The sequence below is a fragment of the Prunus persica genome, chromosome G7, assembly GCF_000346465.2.
Source record: "Prunus persica cultivar Lovell chromosome G7, Prunus_persica_NCBIv2, whole genome shotgun sequence".
In the NCBI taxonomy this organism is placed as follows: Eukaryota; Viridiplantae; Streptophyta; class Magnoliopsida; order Rosales; family Rosaceae; genus Prunus; species Prunus persica.
In genome coordinates, this window is record NC_034015.1 from 21544527 (window position 1) to 21560820 (window position 16294).

Sequence of the window (16294 nt, forward strand, 5' to 3'; positions counted from 1 at the left end):
GTTATAAACATTTCTCCTGGTTGCGATGCTTATTTGTATTAGAATGTGAAATGAAGAAGTGAAAGTCAATAATGTCCTTAAATATTTGGTCATCTAGTAGGGTACAAACGACATTGTCTATTTTACCTGATTTACAAACGACATTGTCATCAAGCAGACGCCTTTCCATTTCCCAGAATCCCAACCTAGCTTGGCTTTGTAACAGTGAGACGACTCGCACAATCTCTCACTGTGAATTCTTCTTCAACCTCGATCAAATCTCAAACCCAAACCCTAATTCACCGCTCTTAGATTAGAGCAAAGTGGTAGAGCTGCTCACAGCTATCACATTGACGAAAATGGCGTCTCGGTTGCAGAAGATCGAAGGAGACGAGTCCGTACTGTTGCGCGTAACTCATTCGAACCTCAAGACCTTCTCTGCCGACATCCGCTTCTCCCTACAGAGCTCCGTGGAGTACGTCAAGGACAAGCTATGGCGTAAATGCGGCACTTCTGTAGATTCCATGTCGATCCACCTGTATGACGACGCCAACACCCAAGTCTCCGTTTTGAACGACAACTCCAAGCCCCTCGGCTTCTATTCACCGCACGACGGGTCAGTACACGCACAAACACTCTCACTCTCTCTCTCACTCTCTTGTTATTTGTGATTTGGTTAAATCTGTGATTATTGTTGGTTGTGTGTGTTTGAAATTGAAAGCTACCGGCTACATGTTATAGATCTTGACCCTTCATCGGTGACCTCCGGTGGGTGGCTTGAGGACACATCGTTGGTGGAGAAGTACACTATTTCCCAAGAAGCTTATGAGAAACGAGATGGTAAGTTACCCAATATATTGTTATGTGTGTAGTTCTTGCAAAGTGTATTTAGTTCAATCCAGATGTTTACAGTTTTGTTTGAGAGTTGGTTTAATTTCTGTTTGGATTATAATGGGCATAGTTATTATTTGTTCTTTATGTATTATTTTTGTAATCACATGTTTGTGGTTTTGTTTCAGGGACTTTTAGAAAATTTAAAGACAAATTGGCATCTCAGAACCCGTCAGCTTTTGAGAATAAAGTAAGCGTCACCTATGTTATTTATTCCTTTAAGATGCATTTTGAGTGTCAAATCAAACTGAGATGTTCTTAAAGTTTGTTTAATGAAGTTTTGTTCGCAGATACCAGAGAACAATATGGAAGATCTCTGTGTAAATATCAAGGTGCTTCCTGTTTCCTTTTTCCTTTCTTTTTTGTTTAAGTATTAGTAGTCATTGGGTCATAAGCATGAACTGCAAGGCTCAGTTTGTCTTTTTAAATAGTTTAACAGTGTACTACTGACTGAGTTAGCTTTGTGGCACATCCACAGACTACAAAAATGAATAAATTTTTTGTTTTTTGGTCGAGAAATGACATAATTATTTTTCTAATATTTTTAAGATCTGAACGATTTAAAGACTGTAGCATTTAAATTTCCATGAGGTAATGTTGTGTCATTAAGTGGTGATTGTTCTTTACCTTGTTGGTTTCAAGCATTCAGCTGGATTATTTTCCAGTTGCAGTTGGCATTTTCTTCAGCATTCTAGATGGCACTTGAACTGTAATTTTATAGGAATATGTGTTGATATCATTTTTCTTTATTCGCTTGTATTTTGTGTAGGAGTTGAAAGCATTCTTGGTTCTCCAAAATCTTCCTCATATTTTATTATGTGTTAACTAGCATTTTCTTTTCTTGTTTATTGTGAAACAATATTCATGATTGCCTCAGTTCTCCTACTTTATATGCTGAAGGTTGGAGATAGATGTGAGGTTCAACCAGGGGATAAAAGAGGTGTTGTTAAATTTGTTGGTCGGGCAGAATCTCTGGCTCCTGGTTTCTGGATTGGAGTTCAATATGATGAACCATTGGGAAAGCATGATGGCATGTAAGTGAGCTCCTGACTCATGCTATGTTTTGTTTTTGGTATCTCATGTGCCAATCATAAAAATGGTATACTCTTGGTTCTGTTGTTCCTAACAATTTCTCATTTCCTTAGAATAATCATAGCAAGGTTAATATCATTTATTGTTGTGAGTGCATCTAGTGATAGACGTTGAGGACAGAAAGTGCATGTGAAGAAATTGTTTTGTTCAAATAAAAGAAACCTGCATAGAGTGATGTAAAAGACATACTCAAAATACATTTGAAATGGCATGACTTAGAATGTTTACGTGATTTTTTGTTTTGTTTTTGTTTTTTTGTGTGTGGTCAATGTATTAAATATCTAAGAAATAAAAGCAGATTTCAATTACAAGTCTTTGGATTCAACATAGTAGAGTAGTTCAAAAAAAAAGAGCCTAGTATCTATAAGCTAGACTATGAGCTAATATGTTACGTCTGCTATCTTTTGATTGAGTACATCACACTTTTTCCATTCCCATGAGTAAATTTTGTTCAAGGAGAAAATTCCCATAGGAAATAATATATATAACTCTCATTTTACCTGCAGAAAGTAAATTCTTGGTTGACTCTTGGTTTTGTGTGTGTTATATTGGTGGATGCTTCTCATCTGGTTTTGGCTGATAACATGTAATATTGTCTGGTAGTGTGGATACACTTTTTTTCCCCTTCTACTTTATTATTTTTGTTCTTCCTTTTAGCTAGTAGTGTACATGTTTTGTTACAGCATGCTTTTCTTCATTCTTTCTTTCTTTTATCAGGTTTGGTAAATCATGTTTGTGTCATTCAGTGCAACATTATATTACAGTGCACTACGAGCAAAAAGAAACACTAATTGTTATGTGTTACGAAGATAATGGAATCTAAACTCATATTATACAATTTTAAATGCTTTGGAGAATTTAGGGCTCACCCTATATGTGTATGTATCCAATCAGTAGCCATTCTTGTCACTGAACTAGTTTCTAAGATTGGTGAATATTGAATAGTCTTTCCTCTGAAATTCTGCACATACATACAACCTTATATTTCTTGAAATTGGTGTCTATTACAGTGTTGGTGATCTTTGGTATGTTTCTAAATCCGATAGAACCAAAATTCTTTCATGTTGTGATTTTGCTATACCATGAGTGGACATTTTTGAATTGCCTATTTTAAATTTGCATTCCTTTTTTTCTGCATATTATTTGGTTGAGATTCCTCTTCTTCATATCATAGGGTGAAAGGAACAAGATATTTCAATTGCCTCCCACTTCATGGTGGAATTGTTCGGCCAGACAAAGTAAAGGTTCGTATGCATTTGTATTCTAGAACACTTCAAAATGATTTTTTTTCCTGATTTTCCTATCAAGATGTGGAGTATATTATTGTTTGGTTCGATTGGCTGTTTCACAAGGAACAGGAATGTGTCTGTTTTAAAGTTTAATATGACCTGTTAGCTCATAGGTTGTCACCCATCTGTGGTATTTCAACCGCTTCACGAACAGAACAATAGTTTGGGGCCCACCTTTTAGCCCTGGGACTTTTACTGTTATACATTAGAAGAAGAACCCAAGGTTAAGGCGGGGAGTTAGCTTAGGAACTATTCCTCAATGATGACTTGGTTAATTGCAAATCGTGGAGTCAGCAATGACTGTTAAATGCAATTGGATTCCTCTGTATCTTAACAAATTATTATATACCATTCTGGTGCACATACCTTTTCCATCTAAAGTGTCTTATGTGAAATGAAATTGCTTTTAATGACCTAGTTGAAATGGTTTATTTATATTCATTTCACAGCGGATGGAATAATAACATTGTAAAATTCTAACTTCAAACCTTTTTGCTAACAGTCAATTGAGTACCCTTTGTGTATTTCCAGCATGACTTGTTCATGGAGTTGACTAATGTGACTAATGCAATTTCAGGTTGGTGACTACCCTGAACGAGATCCATTCGAGGAGGATGAAATCTAAGCAGGTCTTAGAGAGAGTACTTATGTATTTCATGTTTTTACATAACCTTTTTGGGGCAATCGCCTTGAAGTTTCCTTATATTGTTCAAGTTGTAATATTATTGGGAGGAGTTTAGAGTCTGAAGCTTATTTGAGGGGTTCAATCCCACCATCAAACCATTGTTTAAGTCTATTAATTTTCTCACATTTGTTGATGATGGGATTGAATCCCTCTAAGCTCCTCACACTAAGCTCCTGCTTTCTGAGTAAAAGAAACAATGATGTTGGGTTGACTTAACAAATTAAGGCGTACTGGGCCGATTTGTTCCTTATGTTGGGCTGCATTCTTTAATTTTGTGCTTTTGAAAATCGGAAATGCTATAAAGAGGAGTTTAGAGTGAGGGGATTGTTTAAGGGGTTCAGTCCCACCATCAACAGATGTAAAGAAATCATTGGACTTATACATGGGCCGAACATTATGCTTTTAGTTCTGTAGTTGGGCCGTTGTTTTAGCCATCAATCACAAAACTTCATTGTATTATTGAAAACAGTAATAAAAGTCTCGAGAATCCAATCTAAAACTTGTGAAGAGGCTAATACTCTTAATCAATTGGCTACAAGTCCCTTGCAAAATTTAATTATATTATAGACCCTGCATTACTTAGATTTAATGGGTTTAATCAGCGAACTAAACGGGGTCATGTTCTAGAATTTTTTTTTACAAAAAACTCCTAGTCAAGCATAAGAAAACAAAAGAAAATTGTTTTTTTTAGTACAAGCCATTGGCGAATGAGCGTTTACATAAATATTCATTGAGTAGTTAGGGTTTCGAAACTCTACTCACATGGACGGCTGGATTTCGAACCTTTGTTGTCTTAAGGTACAAAATTCATCATGTTTTCACTAACTAGACGATTCTAGCAGCCCAATGTCCATATGTAAACTTGGCCTCCACTTGTGGCTCCTGCTAGCATCCCAACTTTGAAAGGGTGAACATCAAATCTACATGGAATTGCAGACATGTGTGGGCTCTGTAAAGTGAAAACTGTTCTTCTTTCAACTGGGGAGATAACATCTACACCTCTTTTCATATTGCCAATGAAGACATATTCATCGTCCCAGCCCCATATTGCCCTGTTTCCAGTGTTAATAGCAGCTGTCAGAAACCGACCCCTTTTTTCATGCTAGCAAAATTTAGTATTTTGGTATTTTACTACCAACAAAAAAGAAATTTGTAGTGTACATAATTCAATCCACAATCACTACAATTTTCTTTTCAGAAGGTGAATCTCCTCTTGGCATCACTACCATTGTATGGAATAAGGCTAACTAGCCAAAGTCAGAAAAATTGAATTGAAAGACTTCTCAGATATTCTTTTTTAAATGGAAAACTGAGAAAACGTAATAATTGAAAAACAGATTATGATAGAAATCAGGCAGAAGAATTAAGCGAGGGCAAGTCACATCAGCATTTCAAAATCTGGTAAAAACCATACCTGAACGAAGAAATCCATCTACCAGTACGATTATCATGGTATATCATTGATATGTCCTCAAAATTAACTCCACTTGATATACCAACTGTGTTGTCAATACTGCATGAAGAGGTTAGACAATTAGTCCCACCACAAGTGAGATCAACTTAAACTCATTTCATTAATCACCATATGCACATTACGTGAGATACATTAGACCCTTGAGAAACATTACTAGTACAGCATAGTAATGTGCATATGGTGATTAATGAAAATCAATGTTTGTACTCTCAAATCACTGTTTAGCTTATATTAACAAACAGTATTTGTTAAGCAAATGAATGAAACCAAAGCTAGCATACATGTTCCAGACAGGAACTAAAATATTCCACTGAAGTTTAAAACAACACAATATGGTCACCTTGTCGTCACTAGAGACCTTCCAGACGGCGAGAAGAAAGCAGAATGCACAGCCCTTTTGTGGCCAACTGTTCTTAAAGTTTTGAGTTTATTTGCATTAATACTTCTCAAATCCCAGATGCAGGCTGTTCCATCTGTGGAACTAGTAGTCATGACGTTAGAGTTTTCTGAGTTAAAGTTTATGGAATTAATTCTGTCTTCATGCAAAGGCCACTGGTTTGAGAAGTTTCCTGTTCTCTCATCCCAGACACTTAAACCTCCATGACCCTCAGCAAAATATAAGCATTTTGGATCCTTTGATTGTTGGCAGATGGAGTATATAGTCTCTTCACTGGAATATACTAGATCAAACACCTCTTTCTCAGCATCCATCAACCGGATAAATCCATCATAACAACTGGTAAAGATCTGCATTTTAACTCAACAATCATATATCAGCTTTAACATCAAAACTTGAGACATATCTCAATCACAAGATTTAAATGAACATATGTTAGCCATTACATGCAGTAGATCATCATAACAAAATCCCATGTAGAAAGCATACATCCTCAAAGGAAACAAAAAAAAGGGCCCATTATCATTGAGATAAAGTGCTATTCACAAAGGGAGTTGCTACCGCATCATTTCCAAACTCCATTTCTTATGTTACTTCTCAGAAGTTCAGCATGGTAAACAATATTAATGTGTGAACAGACATAACTGAGAAAATAACAGAACTTTAACGTACATTTTTAAAGCATATATAAGTCGGTCGCTTTATAACCTTAACAATTGGAGCAGGAAACATATAGATTCGTCTCTCTTAACATTCAAACCAATCCATCAAGAGAATTTTGGGTAATCAACTACAAACCAAAGGACTAATCAAATTAGAAATATCCATCTTTTACAACCATACACGAAACATTCAGATAAAACTTACCTTTGACATGCAATGTTGTTGAATCAAAATCCCTGAAATGGGACCTGTATGTGGACGATACAAGTAGACCCCACTTTCTTCCTCTTCCTTAGAATCAATATGCCAAAATCCAACATTCCCAAACTTATTCCCAACCACAACCATACTTGAACTAGTACAAGGAAAAAAACTCACGTTCGTAATTCTCCCTGGCACAACCCGCGCTATATTCTCCGAATTCAGAGTCAAAGACTCCAACTTTAAACCACTATCAACTTCACTCTCTTCCTTCTTAATCAAACCGCAAGTTATCCCATCTATGCCCTCAGTCAAAGGCTCCAACTTCAAACCATTTTCAATTTCATTCTCTTCCTTCTTAATCAAACCAGAAGTAAGCCCGCCTATTCCCTCACAGGCACCGCTCGAATTCTCAACTTTGGAAACCTCAAATCTCCCAATTTCACCTTTTACTGAAGCACTCAGTTGGGGATTGTTCGCAATGCCCAAAAGGGCTTCAATTAGAGCTCGATCCGACGCTCCACTATACGCATCTCTCATACTAAGAGGACCCAAGTCGCGAGGCGATGCTTTCGATGGGCTCGGAGATTTTGAGTTCCTGACCATGGATTCGATAGCATCATCGCTAAGGCCCTTGGCATCGGGAGGTAAACCTCTTGTACGTAAAGAACGCCTTATAACAATTGGGGTCTGGGTTTTGGGTTGCTTCTTCGGACATACTTTGTACGATTTGGTCTCAGCTCTACCATTAAAACCAGAAATTAGCAATGGGTTTTACGGAAAATCGTGATTTTCATGTACATACAGAAAAAGATTGAGAGAGCGAACCTTGGGCGTTTGGTTGAAGCAGAGACTTGGGCAGCGATGGAATGGAGCTTGAGGGAAGCCATCATTTGGTCATTTCGGCGAATGTTCTCGAGCCTCTTCCGCTCATAGTCTGTGAGTTCCGGAGACGCCATTAGAGAGAGTAATGCAAAGACTAAATGCAGAGAGAGTGACTGATGGGAGTCTCAGAGAGGAAAGTGAGGGAGACAGAGAGAAAGAGGGCTTGAAAGTTGGAGGGACTGATGTAGGCGGATGTGGGGCTATCGATTTGGGGAAACCTACATGTCGTGACTATTGGTGGGAAAAAACTGGCGGGAATGAACATTTTCACTCTCATGCCATGGACCAATCGCTTTCTAACACATTTCTCTCTTTTTTCTTTTCATGTCTTTAAGCTCCAAAAGCTTCTTCAAAAAACAAAAAAGAAAGAGAAGTCCCCAAGGGCTTAAAAACGTTGATTGGTGTGTGGAATGTGATCCATGGTTTGCCTTTTGCAATTGCAAATTTGCAAGGGTGAATGGGGAGGCTGAATTGATTTGATTATTGCTGGACAATAAACTCTTTTGATTTTAGCCAACGCTCTCCCCAGTTTATTTTATTATTTGTCAGTTTATGTTTAGGTTTTTAAATACTTTAAATTATTCTTTAAGTTTTTATTACTATTTTGTTGTCCACATCAGCAAAAAAGTCCAGTCATTCAAAGCCACATAGGCAATTAAAGCCTAAGCTGACAATTCTGACTGTTGGAGGGGGTAAAATGTAGATTTTCTGAAAGTTTAAGTATGGAGTTGTAAATGTCTTACAAAATAAGTATGAACTTAAAATGACCCCCATAGTTTGGGGGATTTACGTAGTTTATCCTATAATAAAAGTAAACGCCTTTTTGCTCCCCATTTCCATTCAAATAAAACTATTGAGTGAATCACTAATTCTCCTTGCTGTATTAATACATACCGACCTGTTGAAATTCCAAGACAACACATTTTCTCATTTTGAAAAGAACTGAGAGGAAAATTTGCCTTAATGAAATGAAGTTTTTTTTCGGACGAAATAAGACAATGGAGTCCTGCCATACAGTCTATACTATGTATTACATAAATATATATACATATACGTGTGTGTGGACACAATCTGTCTATGATACACTAATACAAATCCATTCATTCCGACCAAAACAAAAAAAAACAAAAAAAAAAACAAATCCATTCATCTGGTTATTCCAGCATTTACCTTCTCTACTCTCATAAAATAAAAAATAAAATAAAATATACATGTAATATATAAGTTGTAGCTTATTCTCCTTGAGCACTCCATGTCTATCTCTTCCTTGGCACCCTATACATATGATACGTACAGTCTTGGTCCATGTCCATTTTCTATACAGTGTAGTGTTGTTGGATGGTGTCAATGTCTAGTCCCTTCAGCTGAACCACTGACTCAACGTGCCCCTTTAGTGTATGGAGTTCCCTCAGCCTGCATTTATAATCAATGCAAGTTTAAATATATGTACAAATCAGTAATTAGATACATCAAATAATTTTATTCTCGTATATGTGGATTTGTACGGAACATTCGAAGGGGACCTTGAACGAACAGTGTTAACTATACAAGGAAGGAAGCATCATGTTGATTACTCAAGTCACTTTCTGATATCGTGAAATTTTTGTAGTCACAATGAAAATGGATTCATTTAAAAGTTTTGGATGCTGGTGGCCTTTAGAAGTTTCGGATACCCTTTTTCAAATTCTTACCTTGCGACTTCTGCACGCCTCTTGGCCTGCTCAGCTAGCTCAGATTGCTCCCTGTGGTTTCCAGGAAACAATGCTTCTGGAGGCTGGAGTCCGTGAAGTGAACGTTGAGCTGAGGCCCATTGTGCCTCCCTCTCACCCTTGCCATAATCATTTTTTGATGTGAACGCAGTCTTGATAGGTAGTCAAAACATGCACAAAACAAGATTAAGTCATGAAGGGAAGGAAAATAGTATAATGGATAACACTTCTAGATAGAGCTAAAAAGAAATCAGAGGGTATAGAAACCTTGTTCTGGACAATATTATCCCAGGCCCTGCCAGTCAATGCATAGCGGATTATGAACTTGAAGATATCAAGAGGGAAGTAGGTGATAATGCTGTAGACCCAGATGACACCTGCCCATCGCCATCCAATGCCTTCAATTCTGGCAAAGCCCCAACTACAGTACACGGCAATGAGAGTGGCCACCTACGGAACAAAGTACCAAATTTTTCTTAGGCAAGTTATGGTGATCACAGGCAGCAGAAGATATACAATTGCTTAGGCAAGTTATGGTGATCACAGGCAGCAAAAGATATGCTAAAACTAAGTACTTTTCAATACATATAAGTGAAAAGAGAAAAGTACTAACCAACTGTGCCGCAAGGAAGGCACCGACAAGCATGACACCAGGGCGTTCAAGAAAGGACCAGCTCCTTGATCGAGTCACAAATATGAGCGCTTGACTGATGATGCTCACTTGTAGGTAGATAGCTGAGTTAAGTTGTTTTGGGTTTTCTCCAATGTGGTGCACGCCAAAGGTTTTCTGCAAATAGTTGAATTGTTAGCATTGTCTTAGATTTTAATCATCAATTCAGTGTTGGCATTTTGATCTCTTAGTGGGCTTCACTTACTGCGAAAAAGTCGGTGCTATATGCAAGCCAGAAGAAGACCACAGTCATGATTGCCATGTAGGTACCAAGGACAACTCCAGTGGCAAAGATCTCCTTGAGCTTCCATGAGTCGGGGAGAGGGGATGGCCTCACTCTGTCCTTAGAGATGGTCATGATAGTCCCGTCATTCAATACAGCAATGACCAAGACCATGAAAGGTGAGAAATCAAACTTCCAGATGAGATTAACGAGCATGAATCCCAGCACAATTCGGATTGTGATGGAAACAGCATAAATTGTATAGTTCTTCATCCTCTGGAAGATGGCCCTGCTTGTCAAGACTGCACTCACAATCACACTCAGTCCTGGCTCTGTCAGAACAATGTCCGAGGCACTTCTAGCTGCATCAGTTGCATCAGCCACTGCAATGCCAATGTCTGCCTTCTTCAGTGCTGGGGCATCATTCACACCATCTCCAGTCATCCCACAGATGTGCTTCCTCTCTTGAAGCTTCTTTACAATCTCATACTTATGCTCTGTATGCCCAAACATATATGCATTAGTTGAAAGTCTAAAACCAGTGAATTGGAATATATTTGTTTCCTTTTTAATTCTTGCAGCGACGATTTAATTACCAGGAAATACTCCAGCGAATCCATCGGCCTTTTCAATGAGCTCATCCACAGGAATGGAGGCAATGGACTCGTCCTTGCTCTCGCCAAGAAGGGTAGATGAAGGATACATGTTAGTACCCATGCCAAGCCTGCGACCAGTCTCTTTCCCAATGGCAAGTTGGTCACCGGTGATCATCTTAACATTGACACCAAGTTCCAGAGCCCGGCGGATAGTCTCAGCACTGTCATGCCTTGGAGGGTCAAAGAGAGGCAACAGTCCCACAAACTCCCATGCATCGCCAGCGCTCTCCTTGGTCTTCTCTGAAACTGTCTGTAAATGGATAGAGCACATGATCCAACTTATGTCAGGAAATTCATCTCTCTGGAGATACAAGAAACACCAGATTCATATTGTCATGCTTATAAGTTATTCACCTGCCGAGCAACTCCCAATGACCGAAGACCACGCTCAGCATAGTTATCAATGACAGCATGGGCCTTCTTCTTCATTTCGCCCTTGAGATCGCAAAGGTCAATAATCTGGCAGATGAGCGAAATAGTTAGATGTCAATGTTGAAAAGCTAAAAAACTGAGCTAGGGGCGGATATATACTTATATGTCAGAAATAATATGAGCTCTATATTGGTACAAGAAGACTATCTTACTTGCTCAGGAGCACCCTTGCTGCACCGGTGCCAGTCGCCATTGCTATCAACGTAGGTGATTGCTGTGCGCTTGTCCACAGGATTGAAGGGCAGGAAATGCACCTCAGTGATTCCTGCTCTTGCCTACAAAAACACCATTAAAGCATAGTAAAGCTAAGTTGCTTCAATGACCACATGTTGGAAGATGAGGAGTAGAAAAAATTCAATGGTGATTGCAGACAAGGATTGAACTGTGTACCTCCTTGGGGTCGCCCAACATCCCAACAATTGAAGCATCAATGGCATCCTGATTTTCAACCCTGGAAGCCCGGGCAGAGAGCAAGATCACGGTGTCCTTATCCATGTTCTTGGGAAACACCTGCAATTGTAATCACACCCAGAATAAGTACTAATCACAAAAAGAGGACCATAAGCAAATAATCAATATATATTATCTTAATCTCTGACCTCAATCAGACTCTTGTCAACTGAAAGCTTGTTGAGCGTAAGGGTGCCGGTCTTATCACTGCAAAGGACATCCATCCCTGCCATCTCTTCAATGGCTGTCATCCTCTTGGTGATGGCACCTTGCTGTGACAGGCGGTGAGACCCAATAGCCATGGTCACGGACAAGACTGTTGGCATGGCAATGGGGATACCTCCTATCAGAAGCACCAACAGATTGTCAATACCATCTCTGTATTCCCTGTGCTGAATTGGGTACATCACCACGATCTCAATCGCCATTCCCACAGCAATGGAGCATATACAGAAGTTACCAATGGATGTCAACACCTGTCAAGACAACACCAAAGTAGTAAATGTCTTGAACTGAAGGACTCAAAACTGAATCAAACAATACTTTACATAAATTCGGTGACTGCCGACAAAGAATGCGTACCTTTTGGAAGTGTCCAACTTGGTTGGTGCTATCCACAAGGTGGGCAGCCTTGCCAAAGAAGGTATGGACACCAGTGGCGATAACAACAGCTTCGATCTCACCCTGTTTGCAAGTAGAGCCAGAGAATACCTCATCTCCTGGGTTCTTGGTAACGGGAAGGGACTCACCGGTGAGGGCAGCCTGGTCAATCTTGAGAGGATCTCCTTCCAGCAGACGAGCATCAGCTGGGACGATATCTCCCAACTTGATGCTGATCACATCTCCTGGTACCAGGATTTCTGCCTCTTGTTCTCCCCACTTTCCATCCCTCAAGACCTACATGCAGTTATAATTAAGCACTTCACTTATCTATATAGATATCTTTGGTAGCTGTAGTATTAATAAATAAAATGGAGCTGCTAGAATGAATACGGATGAGGAAATTAATATTAATTGCACCTTAGTCTTGGGGGCTAGACTAGCCATCAGAGCTGCTGCGGCATTGCCAGCATTGTTTTCTTCGATGAAGCTGATGGTTGAGTTGATGATCAACAACACCATAATACCGACGAAGTCCGGCCAGTCGGTTGGCTTGCCCTGCATTGTTCAGAATATTCTTGTTAATAAGTTCATGATGATCATGAGAGAGAATGAGGGTGTGTTTAATTGAATTAATTTGTGAATTTGTGAATTTGTGTTATGAATCTTATAATATCATGGAATTAATGATGATATTACCCCTCCATTAGCCAAAACCAGGGCCATGATAGCAGCACACTCCATGACCCACGATAGAGGATTCCACATAAATCCCAGGAACTTGAGGAGCTTGTTTTCTTTTTTCTCCTCAAGCTTGTTTGGGCCAAAGATCTGCAGCCGCTTCTGGCCCTCCTCTGATGTCAAACCCCTTTTCGTGCATTTCAGCTGTTCGAACACTTCCTCGACGGGGATTCTCTCCTACATAAACACACACACACGCACAAATCAATCACATTTGCTTCATACCATCAAAAGAAAACTTAACACTTGCAGACTCAAATCTCAACATCCTGGACTTACAAGGTCAACGTTCTCATTCTTGACATCTTCTAATGAGATGTTGGCCATGATGTAGCTAGATGACAACAACACCGTCCTAGGCTCTTAAGTCTCTTGGAGTCTTAAAGCTTTGTCTTGTACCGCCACAAGGAGTGCTCAGCCTCTAGGCCTCCTCGTCGGCCATAGGCTTCCGAAGAGACAGAGAGGACGAGGAGAAACTTAGTAAAAGAAAGTAGAATAAGATTTGTCGACAGCCTAACTCTGCGTTTTCCTGTTGGCCTAGTTCTGCCCCTTGAGCCGACCCTGCTTTTATAGCAAGGGCGAGAGGGAGACAATGGAGGGTAGCCCGTGGATTGCTGTGCTGTTGTTGCATGTTGTTTTGCCACTTCGGCATCCTGGGATATGTTTGTTAGAGCCTTTTGTGGCTGCCCAAACTACGCGGGGCAGCCATATTTTGCTTTGAGACATTGCATGCATATTTCATATTTGGAATGGAGGCTAGTAAAATCATTAACTATCAAACCAATACCATTCGATGGGCTCTGCCAATGTAGAAAAGAAATACAGTGCATTCGAATATATGATGAGAATGAGAAATGTTTTTGTATCAACAACACACCTTGAAAATAGGGGTAGAGTTTTGTTTAATTCATTTTTGAAAGCCTAAAGCTTTTCACTAGAATAATATGCCCATCAATATTGTCCACTCAATTGGGGTGACTCCTGTGTTCTGTGCATGTAACGGATTTGTTTAGTTCTGTTTATTACGAAAGATGGAGAATGAAACTAACAAAAATTCTCCTACGTGGACATTCGGACATTTACAATTTCTTTCATCCATTTCTCCCAATATATCTTCCCTCTTTCAAAGGAGCACGTCTCATTCTCATTGCCTAGCTTTTCTCTATTATACTTTATCAATTAATTCGCAGAGGATCTGGATGCGCTATATTTTCTCATTTCATATTAACCTCCCAATAAACATGCCTTATAAACAGTAGGATCAAGTAAACCACACGTATAAGATCACCTCCGTTATAAAAAAAAAAGGTAAAAAGTCATTTTTGGTCTATATGGTTTGTCACTTTTACTACTAAAATTCCTGTAGTTTCAATTTGAAGCAATTTAAATTCAATCCTTAGTTGTTGTCAAATTCTTTTAATTTCTGTTACTTGTGGAGAGGTAATTTAGTCAACAAGTTATTAAAAAATTAATTCTTTTAAAAATAAACAATACAAAATGGAAAAATTAATAAATAAAAAATATATCTTCTTCTCCCCTCCCTAGAAGCCTTCGTCACTCTCTGCTGAATCTCTCCCTCTTCATTTCTCCACCACCTGATAGCACCCTATCCCCAGCCCCACCCCTACCCCTAGCCGTGACCCACCCCCAACCCCATCCCTACCGACAACCCAACACCAGTGCTCCGACCCCCTTCATCCCTCTATCTCTCTCCGATTTGGCCCTGCACCTCACCCCACCACCACCATAACCTAAAACTAGATATTCTCCAATATACAGCTTTGTTCATCAATCGATTTTTAATAACTTGGAGATAGCTATAGATTTTACCCTTCCCAACTTCAAGTTCTGTTTCTCAAAAACACCATCAAATAAGCTATAATAAGTGAAAATAAAATTGAAATAGGAGTAGTTCTTGGTGGGTGGGCTGGGTTGGAGCCCTTTTTTTTTTTTTTTTCCGTTGCAAATCTGTTGTCCATATTGTAATAAATTATGAGCAATGTGGTCTTTTGCTTGCACTCAATTTTTTGGGATGGACTTGAGACAGAGAGATAGAGAGATAGGCGGGGGGGTGTCTTGAGAAGTTTTGTGGTGGGAGGGTGGCAAGGGTTGGTTGCTAGGTGGATGATATTGGGCAGTGGCTTGTTTGATGGTTGTTATGGTTGGAGGGGGAGGGCACGAGAGTTAAAAAGGAATGAATTTTTGTTATTTATTATTAATTTTTTCATTTTGCATTTTTTATTTTAAAAAGGAATGATTTTTTTAATAATTTGTCAAAAATTGAAAGTTGTCCTTAAATTGCTTGAAATTGAAATCATTGGAACAAAAATGTTCAAATTGAAACCACAAAGACCTTAGTGGTAAAAGTGATAAACTACAAAGACTAAAAGTGACTTTTTGCCTAAGAAAAATGCATGCATCGATCCCAATCTACAGTTGCAATCATCAATTAACTCAAAGTCAATCCCTATTTTCCTTGGATCATCTTCAACTGGACATGAATTTATTCAGAACATAAAAACCTAATTAAAAAAACTTGAAATCAGAACTCCAGTTGCTCGCCTGATCACTAAAAGATAAAAAGAAGGGAAGAGATTTAAGTAAACCAAGACCGACCACAAAATTAAGATAACGCTCTTCCAACAAAGGCATTCAAAGACATCCAGCAGCAGCAGCACTTCAACTATCTATCCCACTCCCATAAGCTCTCCAAGACATTTCTACCTCCTCCCTCTCTTTACCAATCATAGCCTATGCATTTTACTCACTCACTTAAGCAAGCATTAAGTAAACCTAAAGTCATGTTTAACCTGCTCTCACCTTAAAATCCAAACAAAACCATCCAGATGTTTCCTCAACGTATGCCCTACATTTCCATATAAAAAGTGAAACACAAGGTACCCGAAAGAAAAGGAACATCCTTCTCATACTTGGTTCCCCTGGTTTCAACCAAAAAAATATATTCCCCTGGTTCCACATAACAATCTAAGCAAGGTGTCATGATACCTACGTAACCATCGACATAATTAGACCCCTAGTTCCACATAACAATCTGTGCAATGTGTCAAAACACGTACATAACCACAATTAAGCCCCTGGTTCGACATAACAATCTACGCAATGTGTCCAAATAACTACATAAACTAACCAGAACACCCTAACAGCATACTCATCAGCACAACCAGCATCATAAATTGTAAAATCAAGGCTAAAGCAGTTGCTAAAAGGTTCCACATCAATCACAATGATTAGGAAAC

General features: G+C 39.0%; 3 protein-coding genes across 4 annotated transcripts; 1 reads left to right on the forward strand and 2 right to left on the reverse strand.

Moving 5' to 3' along the window:
• On the forward strand, nt 99-4186 carry LOC18771277 (tubulin-folding cofactor B). Of its 2 annotated transcripts, none has more exons than XM_020569416.1 (7): nt 99-595; nt 701-819; nt 999-1060; nt 1149-1202; nt 1771-1904; nt 3137-3206; nt 3829-4186. In XM_020569416.1, exons 1-7 carry the CDS (start codon nt 339-341, stop codon nt 3874-3876), a joined length of 744 nt encoding a protein of 247 aa, XP_020425005.1. In that variant the 5' UTR covers nt 99-338; the 3' UTR covers nt 3877-4186. The 2 variants fall into 2 exon arrangements, with proteins under 2 accessions (XP_020425005.1, XP_007202493.1); XM_007202431.2 differs by having other exon boundaries at nt 1161-1202.
• On the reverse strand, nt 4411-7843 carry LOC18769557 (WD repeat-containing protein 76). The gene is made up of 5 exons (XM_007204039.2): nt 7500-7843; nt 6675-7413; nt 5751-6157; nt 5351-5449; nt 4411-4988 (listed from the first exon to the last, which is right to left on the reverse strand). The coding sequence occupies exons 1-5, from the start codon at nt 7628-7630 to the stop codon at nt 4772-4774; spliced, it is 1593 nt and encodes a 530-aa protein (XP_007204101.1). The 5' UTR covers nt 7631-7843; the 3' UTR covers nt 4411-4771.
• LOC18771127 (ATPase 8, plasma membrane-type) lies at nt 8402-16293 on the reverse strand. The gene is made up of 15 exons (XM_020569229.1): nt 16120-16293; nt 13317-13345; nt 12996-13214; nt 12717-12854; nt 12279-12593; nt 11846-12172; nt 11637-11756; nt 11399-11521; nt 11169-11273; nt 10755-11064; nt 10141-10655; nt 9879-10052; nt 9533-9715; nt 9248-9417; nt 8402-8969 (listed from the first exon to the last, which is right to left on the reverse strand). The coding sequence occupies exons 1-15, from the start codon at nt 16142-16144 to the stop codon at nt 8873-8875; spliced, it is 2850 nt and encodes a 949-aa protein (XP_020424818.1). The 5' UTR covers nt 16145-16293; the 3' UTR covers nt 8402-8872.